At 43.3% G+C, this 13,920-nt stretch overlaps 1 protein-coding gene across 1 annotated transcript in view; it reads right to left on the reverse strand.

Moving 5' to 3' along the window:
• The window catches only part of abcc2 (ATP-binding cassette, sub-family C (CFTR/MRP), member 2), a 123,037-nt gene that overhangs the window by 65,598 nt on the left and 43,519 nt on the right, over positions 1-13,920 (reverse strand). Inside the window, exons 12-14 of the mRNA XM_059947123.1 lie at positions 13,554-13,691; positions 5,133-5,279; positions 1,303-1,387 (exon numbers count right to left, since the gene is read on the reverse strand). Coding sequence (XP_059803106.1) covers positions 1,303-1,387; positions 5,133-5,279; positions 13,554-13,691 — 370 coding nt within the window. The remainder of the gene's footprint in view (positions 1-1,302; positions 1,388-5,132; positions 5,280-13,553; positions 13,692-13,920) is intronic.

Raw genomic sequence — 13,920 nt, forward strand, 5'->3', positions numbered from 1 at the left:
TTAATGATGGATGCCGACTTTCTTAGGCACCACCTTTTGAAGATGAGGGGCATAGCTAAGGTTAATGCACTCTCTTTCCCAGGGTTGTGGAATCTAAAACCAGCGGGCATAGGGTGAAGTGAGAAGGGAGAGGATTAATAGGAACCTGAGGGACAACTCTTTCCTCATAGCGGGTGGTCCGAATATGGAATGAGCTGCCAGGGGAAGTAGTTGAGAGTGATACAAGAGAAACATTTAAGACATTTGGTCAGGTACATGGATAGGAACAATTTTAAAGAATATGGGCCAAAGGTAGGGAAATAGGACTAGCTAAGATGGGAATCTTGGTCAGCATGGGTCAGTTGGACCAAAGGCTCACTCATGGCTTTGTGACTCTATCCTTGATCGCCTGTCATTCTCCACCCATTAGTTGCTTTGTTTCCATCTCTGAAATTGTGAGAAGATGGCATCTAACACTGGGGATCCTCACCATCCAGCACACACCCTCTTCTCCTCACTACCATCGAGGAGGAGGTACAGGAGCCTGAAGACACACACTCAACAATTCAGGAACAGTTTCTTCCCCTCCGCTATCAGATTTCTGACAAACATTACTTTGCTCTCTTTTGCATTATTTATATTCATTATTGTAAGCTATGATCATTTCTGTTCATTTCATTGTGTGCTAAAGACAACAGATTTCATGACATGTGTCAGTAATAATTAACCTGATTTGCGTTCTTTGCTTCCAAGTGGGGATCATTGTAACGTATCAGTTGGCCTCGCGTAGCTGGAAAGTCGACTGGACCAGCTACCAGGACGTGAGACCTCAGCAGGCGATGGTCGTTCATCAGGAGCTCTGTACCCCAGAGTCGACAATCCTTCTGCTTGGGCATCATGCTTGCCTTGTGTTACCGAAGGGTTTCGGGTCAAAACGTCAGCTGTACTCTTTTCCACAGATGCTGCCTGGCTGTTGAGTTCCTCCAGTATTTTGTGTGTGCTGCTCGGATTTCCAGCCTCTGCAGATTTTCTCATTTGTGAGATGAAAACGCAGTATGACTGTGACTGCGTTGGTGTAGGTGTGAAGTTGTGTTGGTTGTTAACGCAAATGACGCATCTGACTGTATGTTTTGATTTAACGTGACAAGTGAATCGGAATCCAAATCTGATTGTTGACAAGTTTATTTCCTCCTGTCCGCAGGACCAGGTTGCTCAGACAGCTTTGCTTATTCCTTTAGTAAGGCTGTCTGCTTTTCTTTGCAGCGATGGATAACCCACCCGTGTTTTTCCTCAAGCAGTCACAATAAATAGCAGCTGACCTACCGAAAGTGGGATTGTGCCGGATTGCTGATGTGTCCAAGTCATTGCCTCCCAGGAACTTCTCGAGCCTTTTGCAGGAAACAGTGGCCTACGGGCAGAAAAATAAAATCATCATCACACAGCAGGTGTTGGGTTGAGGAAGTGCCAATGTTTCCTCCAGTGAGTTACAGAGTTCCTCATGCAGTCATTCTTAGTTCATCTCCTGGGGAACAGCTGTTGTTCAGAAGGCAACCCCTCGGAGAGATATCAGATCCTAGTCAGGGCAGTGAAACAGGCCATTCGGCCCAGCTTATCCATGCTAACCAAGATGCCCTAAACTAATCCCATTTCCCACATTTGTTCCATATCTTTCCCTTGCAAAGCTAATTCTATGATGCTATTTGCCTCTGAAGCTGCTGAAAGCAAGTTTTTCATATGGCCATAAGCTTGCCTTTGAGAATCCACATACAGTACTGTGTAAAAGTCATACAGTGCTTATAAAATGTATTTTTCCTGGAATTTTTCCTGTTTTATTGTTTTACAACATTGAATTACTGTGGATTTAATTTGGCTTTTTTGACACTAATCAACAGAAAAAAAACTCTTTCGTGTCAAGGTGAAAGCAGATCTCTACAGAGTGATCTAAATTAATTACAAATATAAAACACAAAAATAATTGATTGCATAAGTATTCACCTCCTTCAAGTCAGTATTTAGCAGATGCATCTTTGGCAGCAATTGCAGCCTTAACTCTGTGTGGATAGGTCTCCATCAGCTTTGCACATTTGGACACTGCAATTTGTCCCCATTCTTCTTTACAAAACTGTTCAAGCTCTGTCAGATTGCATGGGGATCATGAGTGGACAGCTCTTTTCAAGTCCAGCCACAAATTCTCAATTAGATTGAGGTCTGGACTGACTTGGCTACTCCAGAATGTTAACTTTGTTGTTATTAAGCCATTCCTATCTAGCTTTGGCTTTATGCTTGAGGTCATTGTCATGCTGGAAAACAGATCTTCTCCTAAGTTGCAGTTCTCTTGCAGACTGCATCAGGTTTTCCTCCAGGATTTCACTGTATTTTGCTGTATTTCACTGCATTTTACCCCCTACCTTCACAAGCCTTCCAGGGCCTGTTGCAGTGAAGCATCCTCACAGCGTGATGCAGCCACTGCCATATTTCATGATATGTGTGTTTTTGATGTTGTGTAGTGTTTGGCTTACGCCAAATGTAGTGTTTAGTCTGATGGTCAAAACTCTTTTCATTAGACCATAAAACCTTCTTCCAGCTGACTTCAGAGTCTCCCACATGCCTTCTGCCAAACTCTAGCAGAGATTTCATGAGATTTTATTTTTTCAACAGTGGCTTTCTCTTCGCCACTCTCCCATGAAGCTGTGCCTGGTGAAGCACCCGGGCAACAGTTGTATGCACAGTCTCTCCCAGCTCAGCCACTGAAACTTGTAACTCCTCCAGAGTTGTCATAGGCTCCCTCACTATTTCCCTTCTTGCACGGTCACTCAGTTTTTGAGGATGGCCTGCTCTAGGTAGATTTACATCTGTGCCATATTCTTTCCATTTCTTGATGATCAACTTAACTGCACTCCGAGGGATATTCACTGACTTGGAAATTTTCTTGTATTCATCTCCCGACCTGTGCTTTTCAATAACCTTTTCATGGAGTTGCTTGGAGCATTCTTTTGTCTTCTTGGTGTAGTTTTTGCCAGGATACTGACTCACCGGCAGTTGGACCTCCCAGATCCAGGTGTATTTTTTACTACAATCAATTAAAACACCTTGACTGCACGCAGGTGATCTCCATTTAACTAATGATGTGACTTCCAAAACCAATTAGCTGCACCGATGCTGATCTAGTGTGTCATATTGAACGGGGTGAATACTTGTGCAATCAATTATTTTGTGTTTTATATTTGCAGGGATCGCTTTGCAGGGATCTGTTTTCACATTGGCACAAAAGAGCCTTTTGCTCTTGATCATTGTCAAGAGAAGCCAGATTAAATCCCCTGTGATTCAGTATTGTAAAACAATAAAAAAATGAAAAATTCCAAGGGGGGGTGAATATTTTTTTATAGGCACTGCCCACCTAAGACCTTTGCACAGTCCCGTATCTGTCAACATGGCGCAGAGAGCAAAGGACGCTGGGAATGGTGAGGGCAGAGCACCATGGTGGACAGATAACAGGGAAGGAGTGCCAGGGTGGCATGGGAGACACCAGGCAAGGTCATTTGATTCCAAACAAATGGTTTATTGACCATTACAGAATGTCTTTCTGGTGCTTCCTGCTCCATCCCGTTTTCCCAACATTGATTCCTCTCCCTCTGCCGCCTTCCCACTTCCAGTCCACGATAGAGACCCAGATCAGATTTAGGTTTATCATCATTCATATATCTCATGAATTTTTTGGGGGCAGCAGTACTGTGCAATACATAAAATTACTACAGTACTGTAGAAAACAGTATCTTAGGCACCCTAGATAAGTGCCTAAGACTTTTGTACAGTCCTTTACCTCTCCAAGTATCTTTTAACTATTATTGCACCCACTTCAACCATTTCCATTGGCAGCTCTTTCCATTACAATACTAAGCTCTACCCCTCAGGTTCCTTTTAAATACCCTGTCCTCTAGTTTATAACTCCCTTTCCCTGGGGAAATGATTTGTGTGTATTCACCTTACCTATACCCCTCGTGATTTTATACACCTCTCAGTCTCCACTGATAAAATGCAGACCTTCTCAACCTCTACCTGTAACTAAGCCCCTTGAGTCCCAGCAGAGTCGTTGTACATCCCCTCTGCACTCTTCCCAGCTTCACAGCGCCCTCCCTATAGCCCGGTGATCGAAACTGAGCACAGAATTCCAAATGCAATCTCACTAACAACTGCATCATAACTCAGTGCTGTGACTGATGAAGGCAAGTATGCCAAAAGCCTTCTTCACCACCCTATCTACCTGCAATGCCACTTCCAGGGAACCATTCTAGGTCTTTCTGTTCTACAACGCTCCTCCGATCCTACCATTCATTGAAAAAGCCCTACCATTCATTGAGAAAGCTCTACCTTCATTGAAAAAGCCCTACTATTCATTGAGAAAGCCCTACCTTCATTGAGAAAGCTCTACCTTCATTGAGAAAGCCCTACTATTCATTGAGAAAGCCCTACCTTCATTGAGAAAGCTCTACCTTCATTGAGAAAGCCCTACCTTCATTGAGAAAGCCCTACCATTCATTGAGAAAGCCCTAATATTCATTGAGAAAGCCCTACCTTCATTGAGAAAGCCCTACCTTCATTGAGAAAGCCCTACCATTCATTGAGAAAGCCCTACCTTCATTGAGAAAGCTCTACCTTCATTGAGAAAGCCCTACCTTCATTGAGAAAGCTCTACCTTCATTGAGAAAGCCCTACCTTCATTGAGAAAGCCCTACCATTCATTGAGAAAGCCCTACTATTCATTGAGAAAGCCCTACCTTCATTGAGAAAGCCCTACCATTCATTGAGAAAGCCCTACTATTCATTGAGAAAGCCCTACCTTCATTGAGAAAGCCCTACCTTCATTGAGAAAGCTCTACCTTCATTGAGAAAGCCCTACCTTCATTGAGAAAGCCCTATTTTCATTGATAAAGCCCTACCTTCATTGAGAAAGCCCTACCATTCATTGGTCGTCTCACAGTGCACCACCTTGTTTTTATCTGAATTAAACTCCAGTTTCCAGGTTCCAACAGGCTTGGCTGGGGCCACTAGAGTCCTTTTGCAGTTGTCTTTAGTCTTACCCGACCACCAGTGGAGGCTGTGTTACGTCTTGAGCTAACAGCTTTCAGAATGTCGGAGGTTCCCCCAGATCTTACCTGGGTCATCGACGAGATCAGCATTGGTAACATTATCAGCGGAAATCTCAGTATGTTGAAGAGAGATATGGAGGTGAAGGCTTTTCCAGCATCCAAGACATGGTTCTCATCCACAGCCAGGTAGACAGCAAAGCTGATCAGAGAAACCTATGAAACATGTGCCTCAGTGAATCAAACAGACAATTCCCAGCCGTTCCAATTGACAGCAGACAGTCCAACTGCTTTGTGTACGTTGGAATGGGGTATGTAGCAGTGTAGGAGCTAATGACCTCACAGACAGACAAGATCAGGCAGGATTTCAAAGCCTTTTAAACGGAAATTGTAAATTGCGAACGTCAGAAATTTCTGGTGAGATTTCACTGTTTGTGGGAAAATTGGCTCTTGTGTATCCTACATCACAACCCTGAGCTCAAGAACACCCCTCAGCGTTTCTGCAGGACTTTGGGGCTTGTTCACAGTCTTGCACTCACCGACTAAAGGTGCATGAGATGATAAGAAGCAGAGATAGAGTGGACAGCCAGTGCCTTTTACCCAGAGGGGGCAACAGCCAATACAAGGGAAAAATGGTAAAGTGATTGGATGAAAATATGGGGAAGACGACAGAGGAAAGTTTTCTTTTAATGCAGTGTTGTGGGTGCATGGAATGCATGGCCAGGGAGCGTCAGAAATATTAGGGACATTTAAAAGACTCTTAGATAGGGACATGGATGAAAGGAAAATGGAGGGCTATGTGGGAGGGAAGGGTTAGATTGACCTTGGAGCAGGTTAAAAGGTTGGCTCAACATTGTGGTCCGAGGGGCCTGTACTGTGTTGTTCTGTTCAATGTTCTTTGTTCTAAATGCAAATCACACCTCCTCAAGGACCTCCAGGGAATTATCATTGTTTTTCTGCCAGTAACACTCTGCAACGGCAGGAAATGGAGACTTTCAGAATTTAGACTTGCTTTCAGAAGGCTTCCAAATCCTGCCCGACCTTGTCTATCTGTAGGGTCGCAGGTCACTGGCAAGATCATGCAGAGAAGAGTGAGTGGGGGGTGGGCCAACTAAAAGATGTGAGCAAGACCAGAGACACATGGGATTCCACAGATGCTGGAAACGTTGAGCAACACACCCGGAACGCTGCAGGAACTCAGCCACTATCCACAGAGGGGAATAAACAGTCCACGTTATGAGCTGAGACTCTTCATCAGCCTGAAATGCCAATGTTTATTCCTCTCCACAGATACTGCCTGACCAGTTGAGTTGCTCTAGCATTTTGTGTGTGATATTCAAGAGCACAGAATTAACAGCATAGTGCTAGCCCTTTGGTCTGTTATAACCTACTCTAAGAGCAATGTAATCCTCCCGCCCTCCGCCTAGTGCTCCCTTTTCCTGTCATCTGCGTGTCTATCTGATGGAGTCTCTTAATTGTCCCTAGTGTATCTTCCTCTACTACCCATTGTTCTATGCAGCTATCAGAAAAGACCTACCTCTGACATCCCTCTATACTTTCCTCCAGGCACCGTAAAATGAAGCCCCCTCATATTACCATGCAAGGCAAAATGAAGGTGTTCCCAAAAATATAGTCACATTAAGGGTGAACGAGTCTGTGGCTACTCGAGAATTATTAGAGGATTTCAGAGTCAGAATCAGAATTAGGTTTAATATCACCGGTATATGTTGTGAAATTTGTTATCTTTACGGCAGCAGTACAATGAAATACATGATAAAAAAATATACAGAGAAAAGAATTACAGTATATATATATTTCTATCAGATAATTAAGTTAAAATAAGTTGTGCAAGAAACCCCCAGATATAAATAAGTAGTGAGGTACTGTTCACGGGTTCAGTGCCCATTTAGAACTTGGATGGCAGAGGGGTGGAAGCTGTTCCTGAATCGCTGAGTGTGTGCCTTCAGGCTTTTGTGCCTCCTTTCTGACAGTAACAATGAAAAGAGGGCATGTCTTAGCTGGTGGGAATCCTTAATGATGATGTCGCCTTCCTAAGCTACTGCTCTTTGAAGATGTCTTGGGCACTACTCAGCATCTATATGTAACTACTAGACTTAGCTTCAGAGCCACAAGGCCATAAGAGATAGGAACAAAATTAGGCCATTCAGCCCATCAAATATGCTTCCATCATGGCTGATATAACATCTCTCATCAACCCATTCTTTTGCCTTCTCCCCATAACCTTTTATGCCCTTACTAATCAAGAACCTGTTAATCGCTGTTTTAAATATACCCAATGACTTGGCCTCCACAGCCGTCTGTGGCAATGAATTCCACAGATTCACCAGCCTCTGCCTAAAGCAATCCCACCTCATCTCTGTTTTAAAGGGACATCATTTTTTTCTGAGGCTATGCCCTCTGGTCATAGACTCACCCTCAGTAGGACACAGCCTCTGCACGTCCACTCTACCTAGGCCTTTCAATATTGATAAATTTCAGTGAGATCCCGCCTCCCTTCTGGAGCAGCACAGGGGCCACTAACAGAGACTGTTCCTGAAATGAAACAAGACAGAGGGAAGCACGTCACACAGGACCTTGTCCAAGCAGTGGTGCTGTCAGGATGACATTTTGCCTCAAGTCGACAGCCTCCCCTTGATGACCTGTCTCACAAAAGGATCTAATAACTTCTCCATCACAGCACACCAACATCACAAAGTGAGATCTGTTCAGACCTGCAAGAGGCCTTTTGCTAGAACTGGACCATTTGTAGACAAAGACCAGATCTATGGTACCATAGAGACATAGAACACTACCACACAGTAACAGACCCTACAGCTCATCTAGCCCATGTGGACTTGATCCTCTGCCTAGTCCCATCCTTCCAATCCTTGTCCATATCCCCCAAACACCTCCCATCCTAGTATTTATCTTAATTGTTACATTTGAGCCCACATTAACCTCTTTTGATTGCAGCTCATTCCACACTTGCACCACACTCTAAGTAAAGAAGATCCCCTTCAGGTTCCCCTTAAATATTTAAACTTTTACCCTTAACCTATGACCTCAAGTTCTAGTCTCACCCAACCGGAGTGAAAAAGGCTGCATGTATTCACTCGATCTATACTCCTCCTAATTATTTTTATCCCTTCATTCTCCCGCATTCCGGGGAATAGTCCTGACCAATTCAACCTTTCCCTGTAACTCAGGTCTTCGAGTCTTAGCAGCATCCCTGTAAGTGTTCTCTGCACTCGTTCAAACATATTGATGTCTTTCTTTTTGGAAGGTGACAAGAACTGCTTGTAACACCCCAAAGTAAACCTCACCAGTGTCTTAAACAACTTCAATTTAACATCTCAACATGCCACGATTTATGAAGGCTAATGTACTGAAAGCTCTATTTACTACCCTCTCAAGATGTGATGCCACTTTCAAGGGATCATGGATCTTCTATTCCCAGGTGCTTTTGTTCTACAACACACCTCAGTGCCCTACCATTCACTGTCTAAGTGTTACCCTGGTTTGTCCTCCCAAAGTGCAACACTTCACACTTGCCTGCATTCAATTCCATCTGCCAGTTTTCCCAACAGCCGATGAAACTTGTGAGTGGTTTCCCAGAGATAATCTGGAAGTTCTGTGGAGATCAGATCTGGATTGTTTCTTATGCACAAGAACCCTCTCAAGAGGGTCTGTACTGGTCAATTGTTGTTGAACAAAGAAAAGTGAAAACAATTTCACTTTTGCTTATTTCAAGCCTAAAGGGACCGAATTGGAAATTCCTGCTTTTCGAACGTTCGCTTTACGCCACCTCGCTTTTAAGAAAGACCCACATTAGTGCCTGTTTTCGCTAACCGAAAGAAATCCTAAGAGGATTTTCGCCTTCACGAAAAAAGGCGAAAAGCGAAAGTAGCTTTCAGCGTTTGCTTGGCAGCGAGCCATTATAGAGGAAGCGCGCACCCCGAATAGCGAGAGTGAGGAAGGAATTACACTCAGCATTAAGCCACCATAGCGTGGAACTGTGTCTGTGCTTTATCTCGATTTATTTTGTGCATCCGTTAGCAAGATGTGCCCTAAGGTATCAGAAAAGCCTTAGAAAGCTCATGAGGGTGTTACAGTTAGTGTAAAACTGGACGTAATTAAGCGCTTCGATCATGGTGAACGAAATAAAGACATTGTGCGTGCATTGAACTTGCCTGCGTCCACCATTCGTACTATTCACACGCAGAGAGAAAGAATCTTGAAAGCTGCCGATGTTACTGTTGGTTCTGCTAGTAGCAAAGTGGTTCCTGCTTTTACTATATGTTAGTGTTATTTTAGGTTTTATGTTTTATTTGGTAGGTTATTTTTTTGGGTCTGGGAACGCTCAAAAATTTTGCCCATTTAAATAAATGGTAATTGCTTCTTCACTTTACATGATTTCAGCTTACGAAAGGTTCCATAGGTTTCGCTGTACTTTCGGATGACGGGGGAATCCTGTAATCAGTTTTTAACTTATATAAGGTCTAGGAAGTTGTGTTGGAAAGAGTGCCGAGGAGATTCACTGGGATTTTGACCAGACTGGAGAACTTTTGTTTTGGGGAAAGATTGGATAATCTGGACAACGCACACAAAATTCTGGAGGAACTCAACAGGCATCTGTGGAAAAAAGCATGGTCAAGCTTTTGGGCCAAGACCCTTCAGCAGGACTGGACTGAAACATCAACCATATTTTTTCCCATAGATGCTGCCTGGCCTGCTGAGTTCTTCCAGCATTTTGTGAGTGTGTTGCTTTGATTTCCAGCATCTGCAGGTTCTCTCTTGTTTGTGATTGGATAAGCTGAAGTTGTTTTCCCTGGACAGAATGAAGTTGAGGGGTGATCTGATAGAGGTCTGTTAGACTATGAGAAACTTAAATAGGGTAGACAGTCAGAATCTTTTTCACATGATAGGGGTATCAAAAACACAAGGGCAGGGGCTTCGAGATTTAAAGGGGACCTGAGGAATAAGCATTTTATACAAAGGTAGTTGATATCCAATCAAAGAGTAACAGAGACAAAGTAATACAGCATGGAAACTGGCCCTTCAGCCCATCTCATTCATGCTGACCTTGACTGCTGTTGGTGTTGGTATTAGTTTGCTATCGTCACACGTACTGAGATACAATGCTTGTATGTTTGTCTTGCATACTGCTCTTACAGATTGCACAGTACATTGAGGTAGAGAACAAGGTAAAACAATAACAGAGTGCAGAATAAAGTGTAAAAGCTACAGAGAAATTGCAGTGCACTAAACAATAAAGTACAAGATCTTACTGAGGCAGAGAGTGAGATCAAGAGGCCATGATGCCCATTTCCCAGTGTTTGGTCTATATCCCATTTATCCAAATGTTGTTTAAATGCTGCTGTTGTCCCTGCCTCAAACATTTCCTCTGACAGCTCTTTCCATATCTACACTGCTCTGTGAAAGAAGAAATTACCCCTCAGATCTCTTTTAAATCTTTCACTTCTCATTCTAAACCTAGTTATTTGTTCCCCTTGTCCTGATGAAGGGTCTCGGCCCGAAACGTTGACAGCGTTTCTCCCATTAGATGCTGCCTGGCCTGCTGTGTTCCACCAGCATTTTGTGTGTGTTGTTGTTTGAATTTCCAGCATCTGCAGATTTCCTCGAGTTTGCTCTTTAAATTCACTACTGCGAAGCCTCTGTCAGTGATGCCTACACTGAAGAAGTTTAAATCTTCTCTTCGATGTGCCCTGACGAAGGGTCTTGGCCCGAAATGTTGACAGCACTTCTCCCTATAGATGCTGCCTGGCCTGCTGTGTTCCACCAGCATTTTGTGTGTGTTGTTATTTGTTCCCCTTCCCTGGTAACAGTCTGTGTGCATTCACCCTGTCTATGTCCCTCTTGATTTTATCATCATTGTGATGTGCCATGTCATATGATGTGAGCAATCATGGTCCATCGATGACCACGATTATTCTTGGCAAATTTTCCTACGGGCCTGGTTTTCCATTGCCGCCTTCTGGGCAGAGTCTTTACAAGATGGGTGACCCCAGCCATTATCAATACTCTTCAGAGATTGGATGCCTGGCATCAGTGGTCACAGAACCAGGACTTGTGATCTGCACCGGCTGTTCATCCAACCATCCACCACCTACTTCCCTGGCTTCACATGATCCTGATCTGAGGTTGGCCAAGAGTGACCTGCAGGCTAGCGGAGAGAGGGAGCAACATACACCTCCTTTGGTAGAGATGTGTCTCTATTCCACCACCCAACATGATTTTATACACCTCTACAAAGTCAAAGTAAATGATCAAAGTACATACACTTTACTGTATACTAATTTGGTTCATTTTAATGCAGACATTTCCAGGACAATACAGACGTACAACAGAATTTATGAAAAACCATACATACACAAAGTTTGACAAACAACCAATGTGCAAAAGCAGACATACTGTGCAAATAAAAAAACAGGTAAATAAATAATATTGTAAACATGAGTTGTTGAATCCTTGAAAGTGAGTCTGTAGGATGTGGAATCAGTTCAGCACTGAGGTGAATGAGGTTACCCATGGCGGATGGTTGTAGGATAATAACTGTTCCTGAACTGGTGGTGTGGGACCTGAGGCTCCTGGGACTCCTCCCAGTGATAGTAGTATCCCCATGGTAATGTGGGGAAACCAATTCAATCACCATGTTTAGGAATCAGTTATTCAGACATTTAAATTGGCAAGGCACATAAGTATGTGCTCCTAAATGGGATTAGTACAGTAAAGTACGGACTAGGTTCTGTGCCACACAACTCCAGGACTCTTTGACAGGATTTGGGACTGATCTCAGTCAGGAAGTATCTGCAACTTGCTGTCCATTAGTGACTGACACTCCGGGAACTCTTCAGGATTCATGGAGTTTGTTTACAATCATCTCAGTTCCGTGCTTGAGATCTTTTGCACACATAATTTAACAGAGATACAAAGGAAGCCCTTTAAGTTCCTTAGGATAGTTGGAGCTTCCTGCTACTTTGTACTGCGGGATTACAATTCATACTGCTGGTTGGTGTCTTATAATCAGTTGTTCATTTTAAGCAAAGAGGATTTCATTTCCGAAGATTGGTCTTAAGTTGTCAGAACTCTACATTGTTAGGATGGGCGTGGGGATAATAACAAGTCTTACACTAGCAAGGATATGCCAAAGATCTTTACAGTGTAAATTCTTTAAAAATGTCCTTTACTCTTTATGGGGTCCCTGAAGTCCATGTGATCTGGCTATAACTAACCCATTTGAGACTGTGAGGAAGGACAGGCAGATAATCGGGGAAAATTGTTGTCAGTGGGATGAGTTGAAGTGTAACATGGGGGCAATGGAAAAGGGGTGATGAATACAGGACTGAAGGTGTTATATTTGAATGCACACGGCATACGGAATAAGGTAAATGATCTTGCAGCACAATTAGAAATTGGCAGATATGACATTGTCAACATCACTTAGTTGTGGCTCAGACGATATTTGTGAGCCTAATCCGAGGATACGCCTTGTATCGAATCTGAGGATACACCTTATGTCAAAAGGACAGACAGGTAGACAGAGGGAGAGGGGTGGCTCTTTTGGTAAATAGTGAAATCAAATCCTTAGAAAGAGGTGACAAAGGATCAGAAAACGTAGAATGCTTGTGGGTAGAGCTAAGAAACTGTAAGGGTAAAAAGACCCTGATGGGAGTATTTCACAGGCCTCAGAACAGTAGCAGTAGACGTGGGCTACTAATTACAATGGGAGATAGAAAAGATATGTAAAAGGGCAATATTACAATAGTCAGAGTAAACAGTAAACAGCATCTGTGGAAAAGAGTAAACAGTCAATGTTTTGGGCCGACACCCATCACCAGGAGAAGACTTGATGAAAGGTCTCATTTCGAAACGTCAGCTGTTCACTCTTTTCCATAGCTGCTGCCTGGTCTGCTGAGCTCCTCCAGCGTTTTGTGTGCATTGCTCGGATTTCCAGCAGCAGCAAATTTTCTCCTCTTAAAATTACGGTAGTAACGGGGGATCTCAAAACGCAGGTAGACTGGGAAAATTAGGTTGGTGTTGAGGGAAGTGAGGGAATTTGTAGAAGGCCCACAAGATGGCGTTTTAGAGCAGCCTGTGTTTGAACCCACTAAGAAAAAGGCAACTCTGGATTGGATGTTGTGCAATGAACCAGATTTGATTAGTGACTCTAAACTGCTCTTGTTGTTCGAAGGACATTAGTGAAGTGTTTGAAATTATGAAACATTTTTGCTTTCCTTTCGTCAACTGGTCTCTGGACTTCCCTCTCCAATCTCTTCCATCTTGATCTATCTTTAATGTACCTTTTAAATTCTTTGACCACCTTCCATTATATTTCCTTCCCACTCTTTGAGACATTTTCTCATGTTATAAGCACAATATCAATGCAGCTCATTGTTGTAATGTTTCTCTGTCTAATGCACACTAGATTTTCACCAAAAAAGACATCTTGATACTACACACAACACTTACCATGAATGGTGTACATGTAACAAGGAATATAGCCACAGCCAGCAAGAATGTGGACTTCTTTATCATTTTCAACTCCTTTTCCCTTACTTCGAAAATTTGCTGTTCAAAGGATGGTTCCCAGGCATAAAATTTCATAACCTAACAAAATGAGAAAAGAATTAGCAAGCTTCCTGTGTCCTCATGAGGCCAAATGTCAGCCCTCAGATATACCCCGCACACCTCCCTCTGGAACAGGAGCCCAGCAATGAACTTCAAGCCTCTCAGTCACGTACTATGACTCGTACCTCGAGCCTTGGACTCCCAGCTTCTAGCTCCTGCTCGTGATCCACAAGCAGAACTGTCCTGATTCGTAATGTCACCAGAAAAC

The sequence above is a fragment of the Hypanus sabinus genome, chromosome 22 (genome assembly GCF_030144855.1).
Source record: "Hypanus sabinus isolate sHypSab1 chromosome 22, sHypSab1.hap1, whole genome shotgun sequence".
In the NCBI taxonomy this organism is placed as follows: domain Eukaryota; kingdom Metazoa; phylum Chordata; class Chondrichthyes; order Myliobatiformes; family Dasyatidae; genus Hypanus; species Hypanus sabinus.